General features: G+C 49.5%; 1 protein-coding gene across 1 annotated transcript in view; it reads left to right on the top strand.

The window, feature by feature from the left end:
* Positions 1-14,098, top strand: part of SH2B3 (SH2B adaptor protein 3) — a 99,586-nt gene that overhangs the window by 15,032 nt on the left and 70,456 nt on the right. The window contains exon 2 of the mRNA XM_038763564.1: positions 7,999-8,820. Within this exon, the coding sequence (XP_038619492.1) occupies positions 8,020-8,820 (801 nt within the window). The 5' untranslated portion in view covers positions 7,999-8,019. The remainder of the gene's footprint in view (positions 1-7,998; positions 8,821-14,098) is intronic.

Raw genomic sequence — 14,098 nt, 5'->3', positions numbered from 1 at the left:
CAGCCTGCACCCTCCGCTCCTCTGCCACTAACCTCCTCACTGTGCCTCATTCTTGCCTGTCCCGCCGTCGACCCCCGGCCCACATACTTCCCCTGGCCTGGAATGCCCTCCCTCCACACATCCACTGAGCTAGCTCTCTTCCTCCCTTCAGTGCCCTGCTGGCGTTCTCCTCCAGGAGGCCTTCCCAGACTGAGCCCCACCTTTTTCCTCTCCTCCTCCCCTCCCCATCGCCCCCCTCCCTCTGTCCTACCCCCTTCCCCTCCCCACAGCACTTGTATATATTTGTATATATTTATTACTCTTATTTGTACATGTTTACTATATTTTATTAATGATGTGTATATAGCTATAACTCTATTCTAATGGCATTGACACCTGTCTACTTGTTTTGTTGTCTGTCTCCCCCTTCTAGACTGTTGTTGGGTAGGGACCATCTCTATATGTTGCTGATTTGTACTTCCCAAGTGCTTAGTACCGTGCTCTGCACAAGTAAGCGCTCAATAAATACGATTGAATGAATGAATAGTGGATAGAGCACGGGCCTGGGAATCATGGGTTCTAATCCCAGATCTGCCACTTGTCTGCTGTGTGACCTTGGGCAAGTCACTTCACCGTGCCTGTTACTTCATCTGTAAAATGGGGATTGAGACTGTGAGCCCCATGTGGGACAGGGACTTTGTCCAACATGATTTTACTTGTAACCTCCCAGTGCTTGGAACAATACCTGGCATATAGTAAGTGCTTAACAAATACCATAATTATTAATTATTATTATCACCTTTATCCCAGGTCCAGGGTATGGAGATGGCCCTGAACTTCCATAGCCCAGGACCTTCCAGAACTTTGTTTAGCCCTGGAAAGGGCCTCTACAGCCCAATAGTCCAGGACCCCTTGTGGACTTGCCGGACTGGAACCACCTTAGGTTTTGCCCCGCTGCTGTGACTGTTAACATTTATTGAGCACCTATTGTGAGTCTGCACAGGGGGCTGGGGGAGAAGGTGGGGCTTCTCTGATTTTTTCCATCCGATAGCAAAGCGACAATATCACACAGTACAGCAGGCTTGGCTGACTATTTTTCTTTCCATTCTGAACCTCACATATCCTTATTGACAGCAGTTTGAGAGACCTGGGGAAACAGTGCAGAGAAGCTTGCTGGTGGGGTAAGATCTGACTGTGAGTCCTAGTGTCCTGAAGATGATGATAATTGTATTTGTTAAGCACTTATGGGCTAAGCAGTGGGGTCGATACAGGGCAATCAGATCAGACAGTCCCTGTCCCACACTGGATTCACAGTCTAAGGGAGAGGAAGAATGGGTATTGAATCTCTATTTTACGGAAGAGTAAACTGAGACCCAGAGAAGTTAAGTGATTTGCCAAAGGACCAACCGCAGGTAAGAGACAGAGCTGGGATTAGAGCCCAGGTCCTCTGATTCCCAGGGCCATGGTCCTTTCATGAGGTATTGGTGTTGGGACAGAGGCAACGGTGACAGAGATCCTGCTGGAAAGGAGTTTGAGCTGGGCTTACCAGATTAAGAAGCTGGTCAGCTTTTGGACTTTTTTAATGTGTGTTTTTTTTAAATTAGGTCCAAAGCATGCTTGATACTGCTATACTTTTCATGGGTATGCATAACCCAAACTTGTATTTGAGGCTATCAATGTGACACATTTAGACCGTGATCAAATTTGTGCTGATGGGGTGGTTGGGCTGAAAAGGTGGTTGAGAGATGTAAAGGCAGAGTCCAGGGAAAAGGAGGAGACTTGGGGACTCTGGCTTGTGTTCAGACTCAGCTGAGGGGGGCTTATATCCCAGAGTGACCTCCACAGATCGGTATTGATGGAAACTGCCAAGGAAACGAGCCAATTGCCGTGTTTTTATGGTGATTTGAGCCCCTTCTGTAGGGAGGCTATTTATTCAGTTTTTTACTACTATTACTACTAATAATTGTGGTGTTTAAGTGCTTGCTGTGTGCCAAGTGCTGTACTAAGTGCTAAGGTAGATACAAGATGATCAGATCCCATATGGGTGGGGCTCATAGTCCAAAGTAGGAGGAAGAATATATTGAATCCCCAGTTTGTAGATGAGGGACCTGAGGCCCAGGGAAGCTGTGAGTCTCCCAAAGTCACACAGCAGGCAGGTGGCAGAGCCAAGGTTAGAACTCAGGTCCTCTGAATCCCAGTCCTGTGCTCTTTCCACTAGGCCACGCTGTTTCTCTAGGCAGTCTGGCTTTCAGAATATCCCTTGTTAAGTACTCGATCAGCACTGGTCACCCATATGTCTGGTATTTTCATTTTTGAACATCCAACCTCTAAGAACCAGAAGGGAACAATATGCATTATCAGTGTGCATCTCCACCTTGGAGAGAGCCTAGAAAGAAGTGGGTGGATCCTTCTTCCCACTCCCTGCAGTGAGGCTTCTCCCTCCCTGGGGGCATGGTCTGGTGAGGTCCCTGCCAGAAAAGGCGGGCTGTCACTCAGCTGCCAGAAGGGGAGGGTGGGCACCCCTTTCTTTATCCCTGTATTGAGACCTAATGGAGAGTGGCCTTTGGCAACTTCTCCAGTTGTTTGTCCCCTCTTGCTATCTTCTCCTTTCCACTTCTCTCCTTCAGTGCCACCAAGCTAGTGGAGGGTCGGAATCCAGATAGCCCAGCCTCACCTTCCCAGAGGGCAGGAGCCAGCTGAGTCTGGGAATCTCAAAGAAAATCAGTTCAGCGGCATTTCCTTCTCAAACTCAGGGCTGGGGCGGACACCACACGTGAGCAGGGAGCCTCAGAGCATGGACCTGGTGGCTGGGGCTCTCAGATTCTCCTGCCAGCTGTGCCCAGGATCTCACTGTCTGATCGTTCCCTCCTAGCACCCCTGGCCCCCACACTTCAACCAGTTCCCCTAACGATTTTAGTGTCAACCAGGAAATGGACAGGCTACAAACACTTGCCATTCCCACACGGTCCATGCAAGGATTTGTTGTTGATATTTTTAATAATTATTATTTCCTTTTATTGCTGTTGCAATCATCATTTGCTGAGTGACTGTGAACCAGAATAATAATTAGGACCTTTTATTCAGTGCTTCCTATGTGCTAAGAGCACAGGTACATACAAGCTAACATCAGATACAGTCCCGGCCATCCAGGGCTCATAAGAGGTTAGGAGAGCAGGTAACTTATACCACTTTTAAGAGAAGGAAACAGAGTCACAGAGAGCTTAAGCAACTTGCCCAAGGTCAAACAGCAGGAGGGTGGCAGAGCTGGGATTAGAATCTGAGAACTGACTCCCAAGCCTTTGCATTTTCCTCTAGCCCAGCCAGCCAGAAGCTCTTTGAAATAGTAGACAGTATTTGCAAGGGAAAACCATTAAAGTAAGAATATATCTGTAGGTTGAAGGGTCTACCAAGGTGTGTCATGTAATTCCTGAGTGTAGTCAGTGGCCACTCTTCCCCTCTGTCTGTCTCCTGGGCTCAGCTGACGAAGGGTGGTGCATTTCCTGCCCAGGGCCAGGTCTGACAAATATTTTCTCCCCAGGGGCTGTTTGTTAACACCTCCATGCTTCACCCCACTGAGGCCAGGAAGCCAGACTGTTGGTTTTACTTCCTGTTACTATCCAGTCTCACTTTCAGGTTCCTGCACCTTATACCATTGGTTTGGAACATTTGGTTTCCCAAATTGCGGGCTAGCAATTTAAAGAAAAAAATAAAGAAAAACCACAAACGCCTACGCACTCATCCAACATGTGGTTCCCGATATTTTAGCTCATGCTAGTCAGGAAAAGCGAGGTTGATGGAGGTGGACGCCTAAAACTAGAAGATTCAAGGTTCCACACCTATTCCTTTGAGCAATGATTCAGGGACTGGATAATTTTGACTAGTGCCCCTCTTCTCACTTCACTTTACCGAGGGAAAAGCAGCCATAGAGTGAAAACTCAGGACAGGGTCTCGGGCTCATACCATTGATAGATGGTGTTTCAGCCCTGTGGATCAACAGTCATTTTCTCCAGTCTTTTTCATGCCATCACAGTCAGGATGGCCCCTGTTGGCTGAAGAAACCTTTGGAGGCAGATGGCTTGGGCTTGTGTGTCAGATTTTCCATTTTTATTAAAACTTTGTTTATCTACAGCCTGATTTCTCTGAGGCCCACACTAATTTCTTTCAGTTACTGACATGCTCTTTGGCAGGACTGACGTTCACTCTCCCCGTGTTGTGTTGGATTTTGCTGGTCTGTTGTTTAAATCAGTTTTTTGGGTCCTGAATGCCAACATATTTGTGCTTTTTACCCTTTTCTTGTGGATTTGATGGGCTTTGCAGATTTGCCATCAGCTCTCTCCAGACACGGAATTAACCTGCTCTCACTCCCAGGGCTCTGAGAATTCTCTAGGTTGATTCCCATCCTACAGTTTCTTCTGCCCTCCAGAGCATCCCTGTACAGGGCCCCTGGGGTAGGGAATTTTGAAAGGAACCTAAGCAGGCGAGAGAGTCCATCTGCCCAAGGTGCCTGAAGTCAGCTTGTTGGAACTTTCTCCGAGCTGAGGAAGCACCAAAACCCAGACCCTAGCTCTCTTCCCTGCCCCACAGCTGCCAAACTCGCTCTGAGGCCTTGCTGCTGCCCCAAAGAAGGACTGCTTTCACAAGAGTCACTCTGCCCTCAGAGCCTTCACAGTAATTAATTACAGCTCCATGTTAATCCCCCCATGGTGATTAACCACTCAGTAATTAGAGAAGCAGTGTGGCTCAGTGGAAAGAGCCTGGGCTTTGGAGTCAGAGGTCTTGGGTTCAAATCCCGGCTCCGCCAATTGCCAGCTGTGTGACTTTGGGCAAGTCACTTAAAACTTCTCTGACCCTCAGTTCCCTCATCTGGAAAATGGGGATTAAGACTGTGAGTCCCACGTGGGACGACCTGATCATTTTGTATCTCCCCCAGCGCTTAGAACAGTGCTTTGCACATTGTAAGTGCTTAATAAATGCCATCATTAATTAGAGGCAGAGAGCAGCTTTGGGGGAAATTGTCCAGACTTCCCAACCTTCGTGGGGCTGAATTCCAGCAATTGAATTTGAATTGAATTGAATTCAGGACATTCTGCACATTTCTGCTGGGTTTGTTCTCACCAGCGCCCCATTTTGTGCCATTTGACAGAGGAGGAAACTGAGGGCTTGAGAAGGGAAGTGACTTGTCCTTGAGAAGGGAAGTGACTTGTCCAGGGTCACCTAGTGAAACCAAAGCGGAGCTGGTGCTATGATCTGAACTTTCTGAGGAGCTAGGTGTCCTCCTTGTGGCCACTTCTGCTAAAAGGCACCCCAATGTGTGCCCAGGACTTGGGCCAACCCAAACTGCCCAAACTTCTGGGCAAAAACCTGGGCAGCTCACACTTCCTCCTGGCTTTGTGACAGGGAGGCTACTGTGGCACTTGAGAATGTCAGACAAACCTTTCTCTGATGGAAGCAACAGCTATGTTATGTTGCAGATGTTACGTAACGTTGACAGCCAAAAGGTACTCAAAAAAGTTAATAATAATATTGGTATTTGTTAAGCACTTACTATGTGCCGAGCACTGTTCAAAGCGGTGGGGTAGGTACAGGGTAATCAGGTTGTCCCACATAGGGCTCACAGTCTCAATCCCCATTTTACAGATCAATCAATCAATCGTATTTATTGAGCGCTTACTGTGTGCAGAGCACTGTACTAAGCATTTGGGAAGTACAAGTCGGCAACACATAGAGACAGTCCCTACCCAACAGTGGGCTCACAGTCTAGAAGGGGGAGACAGAGAACAAAACCAAACATACTGACAAAATAAAATAAATAGAATAGATATGTACAAGTAAGATAAATAGAGTAATAAATATGTACAAACATATATGCAGGTGCTATACATATATGCAGGTGCTACAGATGAGGTAACTGAGGCACTGAGAAGTTGTGACTTGCCCAAAGTCACACAGCTGACAAGTGGCGGAGGCGAGATTAGAACCCACGACCTCTGACTCCTAAGGTCGGGCTCTTTCCACTAAGCCACGCTGCTTCTCAAGTTGTTTTCAGAAGTCTGCGAAATCTGGACCAGATCACCCAGGCCACCCCTGACTTGCTCCAGAGCCACTGTGTTTCCTGCCCAGGTCCCAGAAAGTCCCAGAAACAGCATTACCACTTATGAGCTTCAGGATTGTGACGGAGGTGGAGAGGGACTAGGTGTTTAACATAAAAATACTAGAAATGAAAATATCTGGTGCCATATCCATCTCAATCAGATGACAGGCCAATTGAAACCAGACCGTTTGGGATAAAATTGGATGATTCGCTACCTGTTTGAGAAGCAGCATGTAGTGAATTGAGCATGGGCCTGGGTGTGAGAAGGTCATGGGTTCTAATCCCGGCTCCACCACTTGTCTGCCGTGTGACCTTGTGCAAGTCACTTCACATCGTTGGGCCTCAGTTACCTCATCCGTCTAATGGGGATTGAGACTGTGATCCCCAAGTGGGATAGGGACTGTGTCCAACCTGATTTGCTTGTATCCACCCCAGCGCTCAATACATACCTTACACGTAGTAAGTGCTTAACAGATACCACAATTATTTATTATTATTAGTGAAGTTGGGCCTAAACTGATAAGAATGAAACTTACTTTTAGGGGGTGGTGCTTAACACATTTAGCTTAGCACACTGTGATTAGGTTAAAGTGAGAAGAAATTTAATGGGATAGAGGTGGTGGCTGAGTCAGGAAGAGACCAAAGGAAAAGAGGAATTGGGAATGGGGAAGAAATAGTGGGAGAAGATGATGTTCCTCCTTTGCTGCTTGACAAAACCGCTGGGGCCATAAGCATGCTGGAGGGCAACTCCAGGTGTCTCTGCTGCTGTCCACTGCACCCAGCAGGGGTATCCAGACTCCAGCAGCGGCCACAAACCTCCCCGCTATTCCAGTATTGGTCCTTCTGGGATGGGCAGCAGTTTCTGGCTGAATCGAAAACTCCCAACAGCAACCTGGAAAGGCAAATTTAGCTAGGGCAACAGGAACAACACAACCGCAGGTGAAGTGTTCTTTCTGCCAATCTGTGCACACTGGACCTTAAGGGATCTAGTCTTCGGCCTTTTGAGTTTGGGCTAGAACCTCCCAAAAGCATAACCGTCCTCCCGTTTTGGGATCTTGGGCCAATTTTGGCCTTCAGTAGCCAATGGCTCCCTTCAAGATTCCTAAAATTATTTGTTTTGCTCTGGCAACTCTAAAGCCACAGAAAACATTATCAACCAGTATGAAGATTGCCAGAGTTATACTGGTCCAGACTATTAGGTGGAAAAGAGAAGAGTTAAGAAGTTTGTTCTACTCTTGTAATCTACACATTCTGAGGCATCTTTAGCTCTGGTGTATTTATGAATATTTAATTTTACATCTAATTTTCCTGATCACACTACTTGTTAATATTTTTACGTCTTCCCCCAAAGAGTGTATGCTGTCTGTGGACAGGGAATATGCCTTTTGCTTCTGGTATATTTCCCCAGCGCTTAGTACAAGGTACTGCACACAATGATTACATTACTAATCATTCACTTTAGCTAACTAGAAAAGAACCAAGCCAAGGATTCAGGGGCCATGGCTCTACCAAGCAGGCCTCGGGGCAAGCATCTGAAGCCTTCTCTCCTGGCCCAGCACCTTCTCTTGTCGGCTAAGGTGGGGGGATATAATCTCCCACCGCCCTGGCCGAAACAAGGAACCAGTCAGTGGTCCCTAACACAGAGAATGGAAGGTTTCCCCTTAGCTTCTGGGGCAATTCCCATTCCCCCTATGGTAATACAACTCCTAGACTGTGAGCCCCTGTTGGGTAGGGACCGTCTCTATATGTTGCCAACTTGTACTTCCCAAGTGCTTAGTACAGTGCTCTGCACACAGAAAGCACTCAATAAAAACGATTGAATGAATGAATGAACTTCTCTCCCCACCACTCCTGCCACATTACCCTACCTCTGGTGAGTTCCAGGGGAGCTCAGCTCACAGTAATTCCTGCTCTTTTGTGTCTTTCAGCTCAGCTACTCCGCCTCGGCAATGAATGGCCCTGCTCTCCAGCCTGCACCCTCCTCCCCGCACCCACGGGGCTGGAGCGAGTTCTGTGAGCTGCACGCGGTGGCCACCGCCAAGGAGCTGGCCAAGCAGTACTGGCTGTTTGCCAGCGAGCACCCCCACCATGACCTGCTGGGGGCTGAGCACTTCTCCCTGCAGTTCACCGACCTGTTCCAGCAGTACTTCCGACATGAGGTGAGGGAGGGCTGGGCCATGCACCAGCTCCGGATCCTGCCTCTCAACTCCAGGGTGCGGGACTACAGGGAAACTGGCAGACGGCACACGGATGGCTCCTCGGGGCCACCCAAGGCCGAAGCTGGGCCGCCTGGGCCCACGGACCCTGGAGACAGGGCCCCTGAGCCTCCCCAGGCCTTGCCGAAGGCCCGGAGCTCTGAGGAGTTGGCAGCTGGGCCCTCCCCACTGGCCTCCTCTCTGGCATCCCCCCGCACCATCGCCCAGTACTCCTTCCAACACCTGCGCCGCAGCCTCCGCAGCATCTTTCGGCGACGCTCCTCTGAGGCCCTGCCTGCCGGGGATGGCTTGGGTGATGGAGAGGCAGGAGAACCCCCTACCAAGCAGGGTCTGCCCAAGAAGATCCTGCCTTGGAGCCTCTCCCGGGAGCAGCCCCCCGAGGTGCTTAAAGAGGGCGTGCTCAAATATGGCCTGGTGGACGAGGCCACTATGGACAGCGGGACATTGTGGCAGCGGGGACGGCTGGTGCTGCGGAAAGCGGGGCACCCTGGGGGTGACGAAGGCCACATCCTGGAGCTCTTCGATCCTCCCAAGGTAAGAGATCAGGTCCCCCATTTTCCCGGGCTGCCAACCTCGGTTTGGGGACTCTGGAGGGCCCCTACTGAAGGGGGTTCCTGAGCTGGAGAGCCAAACTGCAGCAGCTAATGGGGTGAAGGATCGCCCTGCTGGAATCACCAGCCGCTTCCAGAGCTCTGGGGCCTGGTTTCAGTGCTTGAGACTCCTTCCTGACTCAAGACCTAATCCTGTGCCCCGAGCAGATTCTCGTTACTCTGTGGCCTGGCCTGGATTGTCTTCCAACTTCACAACCAGTGAGGATTTTGCCCTGGAAGTTCTCTTTCCCTCACTTTGGAGAGGCCCCTAGGCTAAGAAGCAGCTTGGGTAGAGCATAGTGGCTCGAGGGAGGGGTCTCTAAGGGCGAGCCTGGGCTGGGCGAGGTGGACAGAGGCAGTTGGCTTGGAGAAGGTGTCTCATTCCCTCCCAACCCCGGCAGAGCCCTTCAAGGCTTGTGGCAGATCTCCCAGAACAGAGGGCTTTCTGAAAAACTAGAAGGGGGAAGATGGGGAGGAAGGCAAGGATAGTAGCACTTAAAGATGGTGTCAGAAAAAGTCTGGTGATTCTGTGATTTCCATTACCTTTCAGGCTGAGAGCAGTTCCTCTCTGCAACCTTTCCACTGTGCCATTTGGTTCCCAAAGTGGCTTCTGTGCTTCCAGGAAGCTGAACTCTTGCGCGTTGTTTCCGGGGCCTCTGCTGGCTCCGTCTGGTCCCTGCCATCACACTGGGGCAAGGAGGGAGGAGATGCTGGCTTGGGATGTGACTTCAAAGTGGAACTGGGGAACTCCAGGCTATCCAGATCTCACTACTACTACTACTGAGTTTCAGAGTAGGCTTTGATCCAAATTCTTTCCCTCTGCCCTGGAGGCATTAGTTTGGACTTCAGTTTACACCTGTGGAAAGTGGGTCAGCTCTTGTTTTTTTTTTTTTTTTTGAGGTGTTTAGTGTAAGGACTGATTGGGATGTTTAAAGGGGGAAGATGTGGGTAATTAAATGCTGTTGGGTTGAAGAAGATGATTGAGGGTCTCATTAATTACTACATTTCATTTGGGGAAGCTGCTAGCCCATCATGGAACATGGGGTCCTTTCTGAAGGAGGGGAGAGGCATCTCCAGGGCTGCTTTCTGACCCTTTTTGTCCATATGAGATATGCTGCAGAGAAGCAGCGTGGCTCAGTGGAAAGAAGACGGGCTGTGGAGTCAGAGGTCATGGGTTCAAATCCCAGCTCTGCCAGTTGTCAGCTATGTGACTTTGGGCAAGTCATTTTACTTCTCTGGGCCTCAGTTCCCTAATCTGTAAATTGGGGATTAAGACTGTGAGCCCCTCGTGGGACAACCTGATCACCTTGTAACCGCCCCAGCGCTTAGAACAGTGCTTTGCACGTAGTAAGCACTTAATAAATGCCATTAGTATTATTATTATTATTATTACTACTATTACCCGATGGGCAAAATTGCTCCTCAGAAGCTCCATGCCCACCCCATAGGGGCTCACCCAAAGGGATCACATCCTGAAATGTGGCAGCTGTGATAGACGTGCCCAAGAGGATGTGGCAGTGCCAGGTCTATTTTCACTTTTCTTTTCACCGCTCCCTGGCATGTTGATTGGAAGGAATTTCCCACGAAATATTCATTCATTTATTCATTCAATGACCTCACATAGACCAGAAGTTTTCAGAATTCTCCCAGAGACCTGTCCACTGCCCGTGGTGCTTTGGTCAGAAACCTTCACCACTGTTGGCATAGCTTCTATTTCTGGCTGTTTCACCCTTCCATTGTGGTGAGGAGTGGAAAATAGCTAACAAACAAAGGCAGCAGAGACCTCAGTGGAAACAGAGGCAGCTACCTTGCCGGGGGCTGGTGTCATGAATGGCTCAACACCAGCACTCTGCTAAGTCCCTTCTGCCGTAATTGGGTTTGGTATTTGAAATGCTCACATGTACTTGTTTCTGTGCCTTCTCACTCATGGCACCCACTTGCTTCAGTGAGGATACAATCAGCAGGCCTGAGAGAGTGTGAGTGGCGCTGCTCAAATACTAACATTCTGATCATCTGATCTGAGCCTCGTCCATCATTTTCCAACAGGAGGTTCCGTCGTTGTTAGTCCTATTTCCTGAGGGCTTACTGTGTGCAAGGCAATGTACTGGGAGCTAAGGAGAGTCCAACTGACTCAGCAAGGCAGGGGCTCGAGACTGGGGAGATCACAACCTTTGATCAATTAAGGTGGAGTTGTAGCAAACCTTGACACTCCACCTTGATTCATTTCTTCAGGCCAAACCTCCCAATCCACCTCAGAGACACCACCACGATAAGCAACCGTCCATTTGTGTGCCCATGGCAGATCTGGGATGTCTAGGTCTCTCGGAGGATTCTGGGGGCTGGGGGCGGCACTATGAGTTGAGGGAATGGTTCCCTAAAGGAAATGATCATGGAATCCATCGTTAAAGTTCTTGTGGTCCAAACTGGCCAAAGCGGCAGGGAATTAACTTTGCTCGTCAGCTGTCAAAAATCTATGAGCCCACAGGCCTTTTGTACCAGCATCATATGGCTGTTAACTTGGACTGTTGTCATCAGGGGCCTGGAGAAGGTCAACGCTAGCCCAAGTGTTTTCTCCTTTTGTACCTGTTTGCTGTCTGATTTCCTTTGAGACACCAAGGAACGATTTGGGTAAGGTGACTTGTGAGCTGTGGGGGAAAAGATGGAATCGGTGAGGCAGCATAGGGGGTCATTCAGAAAGGACCAGGAAGTTTCCCCCTTTCAGGAAGGCAGAGCAGGGAAAGCAGAAACCCACTGAGCCACAGTCTCATCCAGCGACGAGCCCGACCCGGCCCAGCCTGTGTCGGCTGCCGGGGTCCCGGAGAGTGAAGATTTCACAATTTGCCTGAGCAGAGGTCTCAGGCTTCACTCTTAGTCATCCACATTAAATCATAGAGGAACACACTGCCTGCGTGAGGATGTGGTCGTACACTTGAAGATCAGATCTGGTGGCAAAAGCCCCAGGCTTTCTTCGAATGGGGGCAGGGGGAGAGGAGGGCGGAAGGGCAGCGGCTCACCACCCCTAACTCCTCCTCGGTCTCTACAGGATGAATTGGCCATGGGAGTCTGGTTGTTGGCCCTTTCTTGGAAATTTGGTGATAGCCTCTGGCTTTGTGTGTAAATGTTCATGAGTCGGGTGAGGGAAGGGGTAGAATAGACTGGGAGTAGTCTCTTTCCCTTGAGATCATTCACACTAAGGGAGACGGTTTAGGGTACATTAGGCGCAGTCCTCTAGGAAGCGGGGGCATGGCCATGATGGACCCTGGTGTTTCCAACCTTTCCTGACTATTAGCATTGAAAACTGCTCCTTACTTTTTCCAGGAACTTTGCCTCTCCAAGGAACTAACTCTAAACATTTAGCCAGTGCAGGTGATATTCTGGGTGCTGCTGAAATAAATGCAGCTCTCTTTGTTGTGAGGCAGAGACTCTGTGGAGTAGCCACACAAGAGGGGAAGTCACCGTAGTCAAGGAACCTGATGCAGTTTTCCACTGGGATAACTCTGGTAAGAGATCAGACCAGGAAGCGCCAGGAGACCTTTCAGCCCCCATCCTTTGTTCAGTGATTTGGAGCTTCCGCTCGATTGCAGAGTCTGCCTCTGAGCTTGGCAAGATTTGCACACAGCAAACACTCAAATACGATTGATTGCTTCTAGTGAGAAACATTTCTTTTCTTTGCTTTTGTCCAAGTCAGGGTCTGGAGAGGCCTATGCTCACTGATTACGGGGCAGTGCCTGTTTTCGTAAACTCAGCGCCGGCTAGTAAGGCTGAGGTAGAACTAGGGGAATGAGCTCTGAGGCATTCTATTCTTTCAAGGGATTGCAAGTGAATTCCACATTCCCAAGGCAGATGGGTGCCATCCTACAATGGCTTACGTTTTTCCAGCTACCTATGCAAAAAATTAACTCTTCCCAAGCAGAAGGTGGAACAAGCAAAGCTCTTTTGGGGCCCAGGAGCGTGTTATTGGCCTAGTGTGGACTTAGTCCTGAGGGTTCTGAGCCAGGAGGTGACCTTGGCATTTCCCAGCTGCACCTAGGATGGCAGCTTTGGGGCCTCTGTGCTGAGCAGGATTGTTACTCAAGCTTTGCAAAGGAGAGCTGAGGAGGGAAACTGCAAGCCTAATTTTGGATCTAGGGTGAAACCAAGCTCCAAAATTGGGCAAAACCTGAGCAGGGGCTATCCCTGCAGGCTCTGCCCCTTACGGTGTAGGCAGGGGAGGACAGAATCTCATGCTAAAATTGGTTGTCCGGGCTCCCCCGTCCCAACTGCTTGTGGATCACTAAGCACTGAGTGAGGTTGGGTGGCTCTGGCTGGGGCAAACCCATCCATCCATATTTCCTTCCTTTCTTCCCTCACTCTTTCCCTCCCTCTGCCTCTCTGCTTGCCTCTGTCTTCTGGTGCGAGCTGTGTGTGGGAGAGAGGAAGCTGCCCTTCATCTGGAAAGAAAAGGGATGCCCAGGAGAGGCCTCCAATTGATTTCCATTTGGAACCAGAGCAGAGTCAAGGGGAAGGGAGAGAAGGGCCTGAATGGGATGGGAACGAAACCTGGGACTGAGGGGGTGGTGCGAGGGGCCTTGAGGGAACAGAAGCTGAAAGGGGTCCCTGTCTTTCAGTGAGGGGCTCCTTCGGATAACTGCCTCACTAGGGGACAGAGAGGGGATAGGGGATGGGAGAGGGAAGCAGAAAGTGAAACTGGTGATAAACAAGAAGTGAAAGTGACCAGTTTGGTTTCACTGTACTCAGCTGAGTGAGATGTAGAAAACAAAGGAAGCATATGCAGAGGTGGGAGGGGGAGGCTGCTGCAAATATGATGGAAAGTGTGGGATGGGGGAACACTCCCTCACCAGATGCTACCCTCATCTTTAATAGGTTTGGGATTTGATGACCTGCTTAATTCAAGGTAATACCACACGCAGACCACCTATTTAGGGGACCAATGGGCTGGGTTAGGTGACGGATCCTGGCAGCACTGTTTCCTATAGTTTAAAAAACGTCAAGTGCTTAACTTGTACGTATGTTTGCCCTCCCAATCTTTCACTTGTATTTATTGAGCAGCTGCTGTCTGTTGAGTACGGTCCTGGGTTCTTAGGTACAAGGAATAGGGAGGCCCCATTTGTATTGATGGAGTGAGAGCAGGAGGAAAAACAACTCAACCAGTACTGACAAAAGTATGGACAAAATGAATGACTAAATAAATGCATCAATGTCTAGGAGTAAATCGATATTCA

This window comes from Tachyglossus aculeatus, chromosome 21 (assembly GCF_015852505.1).
Source record: "Tachyglossus aculeatus isolate mTacAcu1 chromosome 21, mTacAcu1.pri, whole genome shotgun sequence".
NCBI lineage: Eukaryota > Metazoa > Chordata > Mammalia > Monotremata > Tachyglossidae > Tachyglossus > Tachyglossus aculeatus.
Note: the sequence above shows the minus strand (reverse complement) of the source record. Positions and strands in the feature narration are given on the sequence as shown.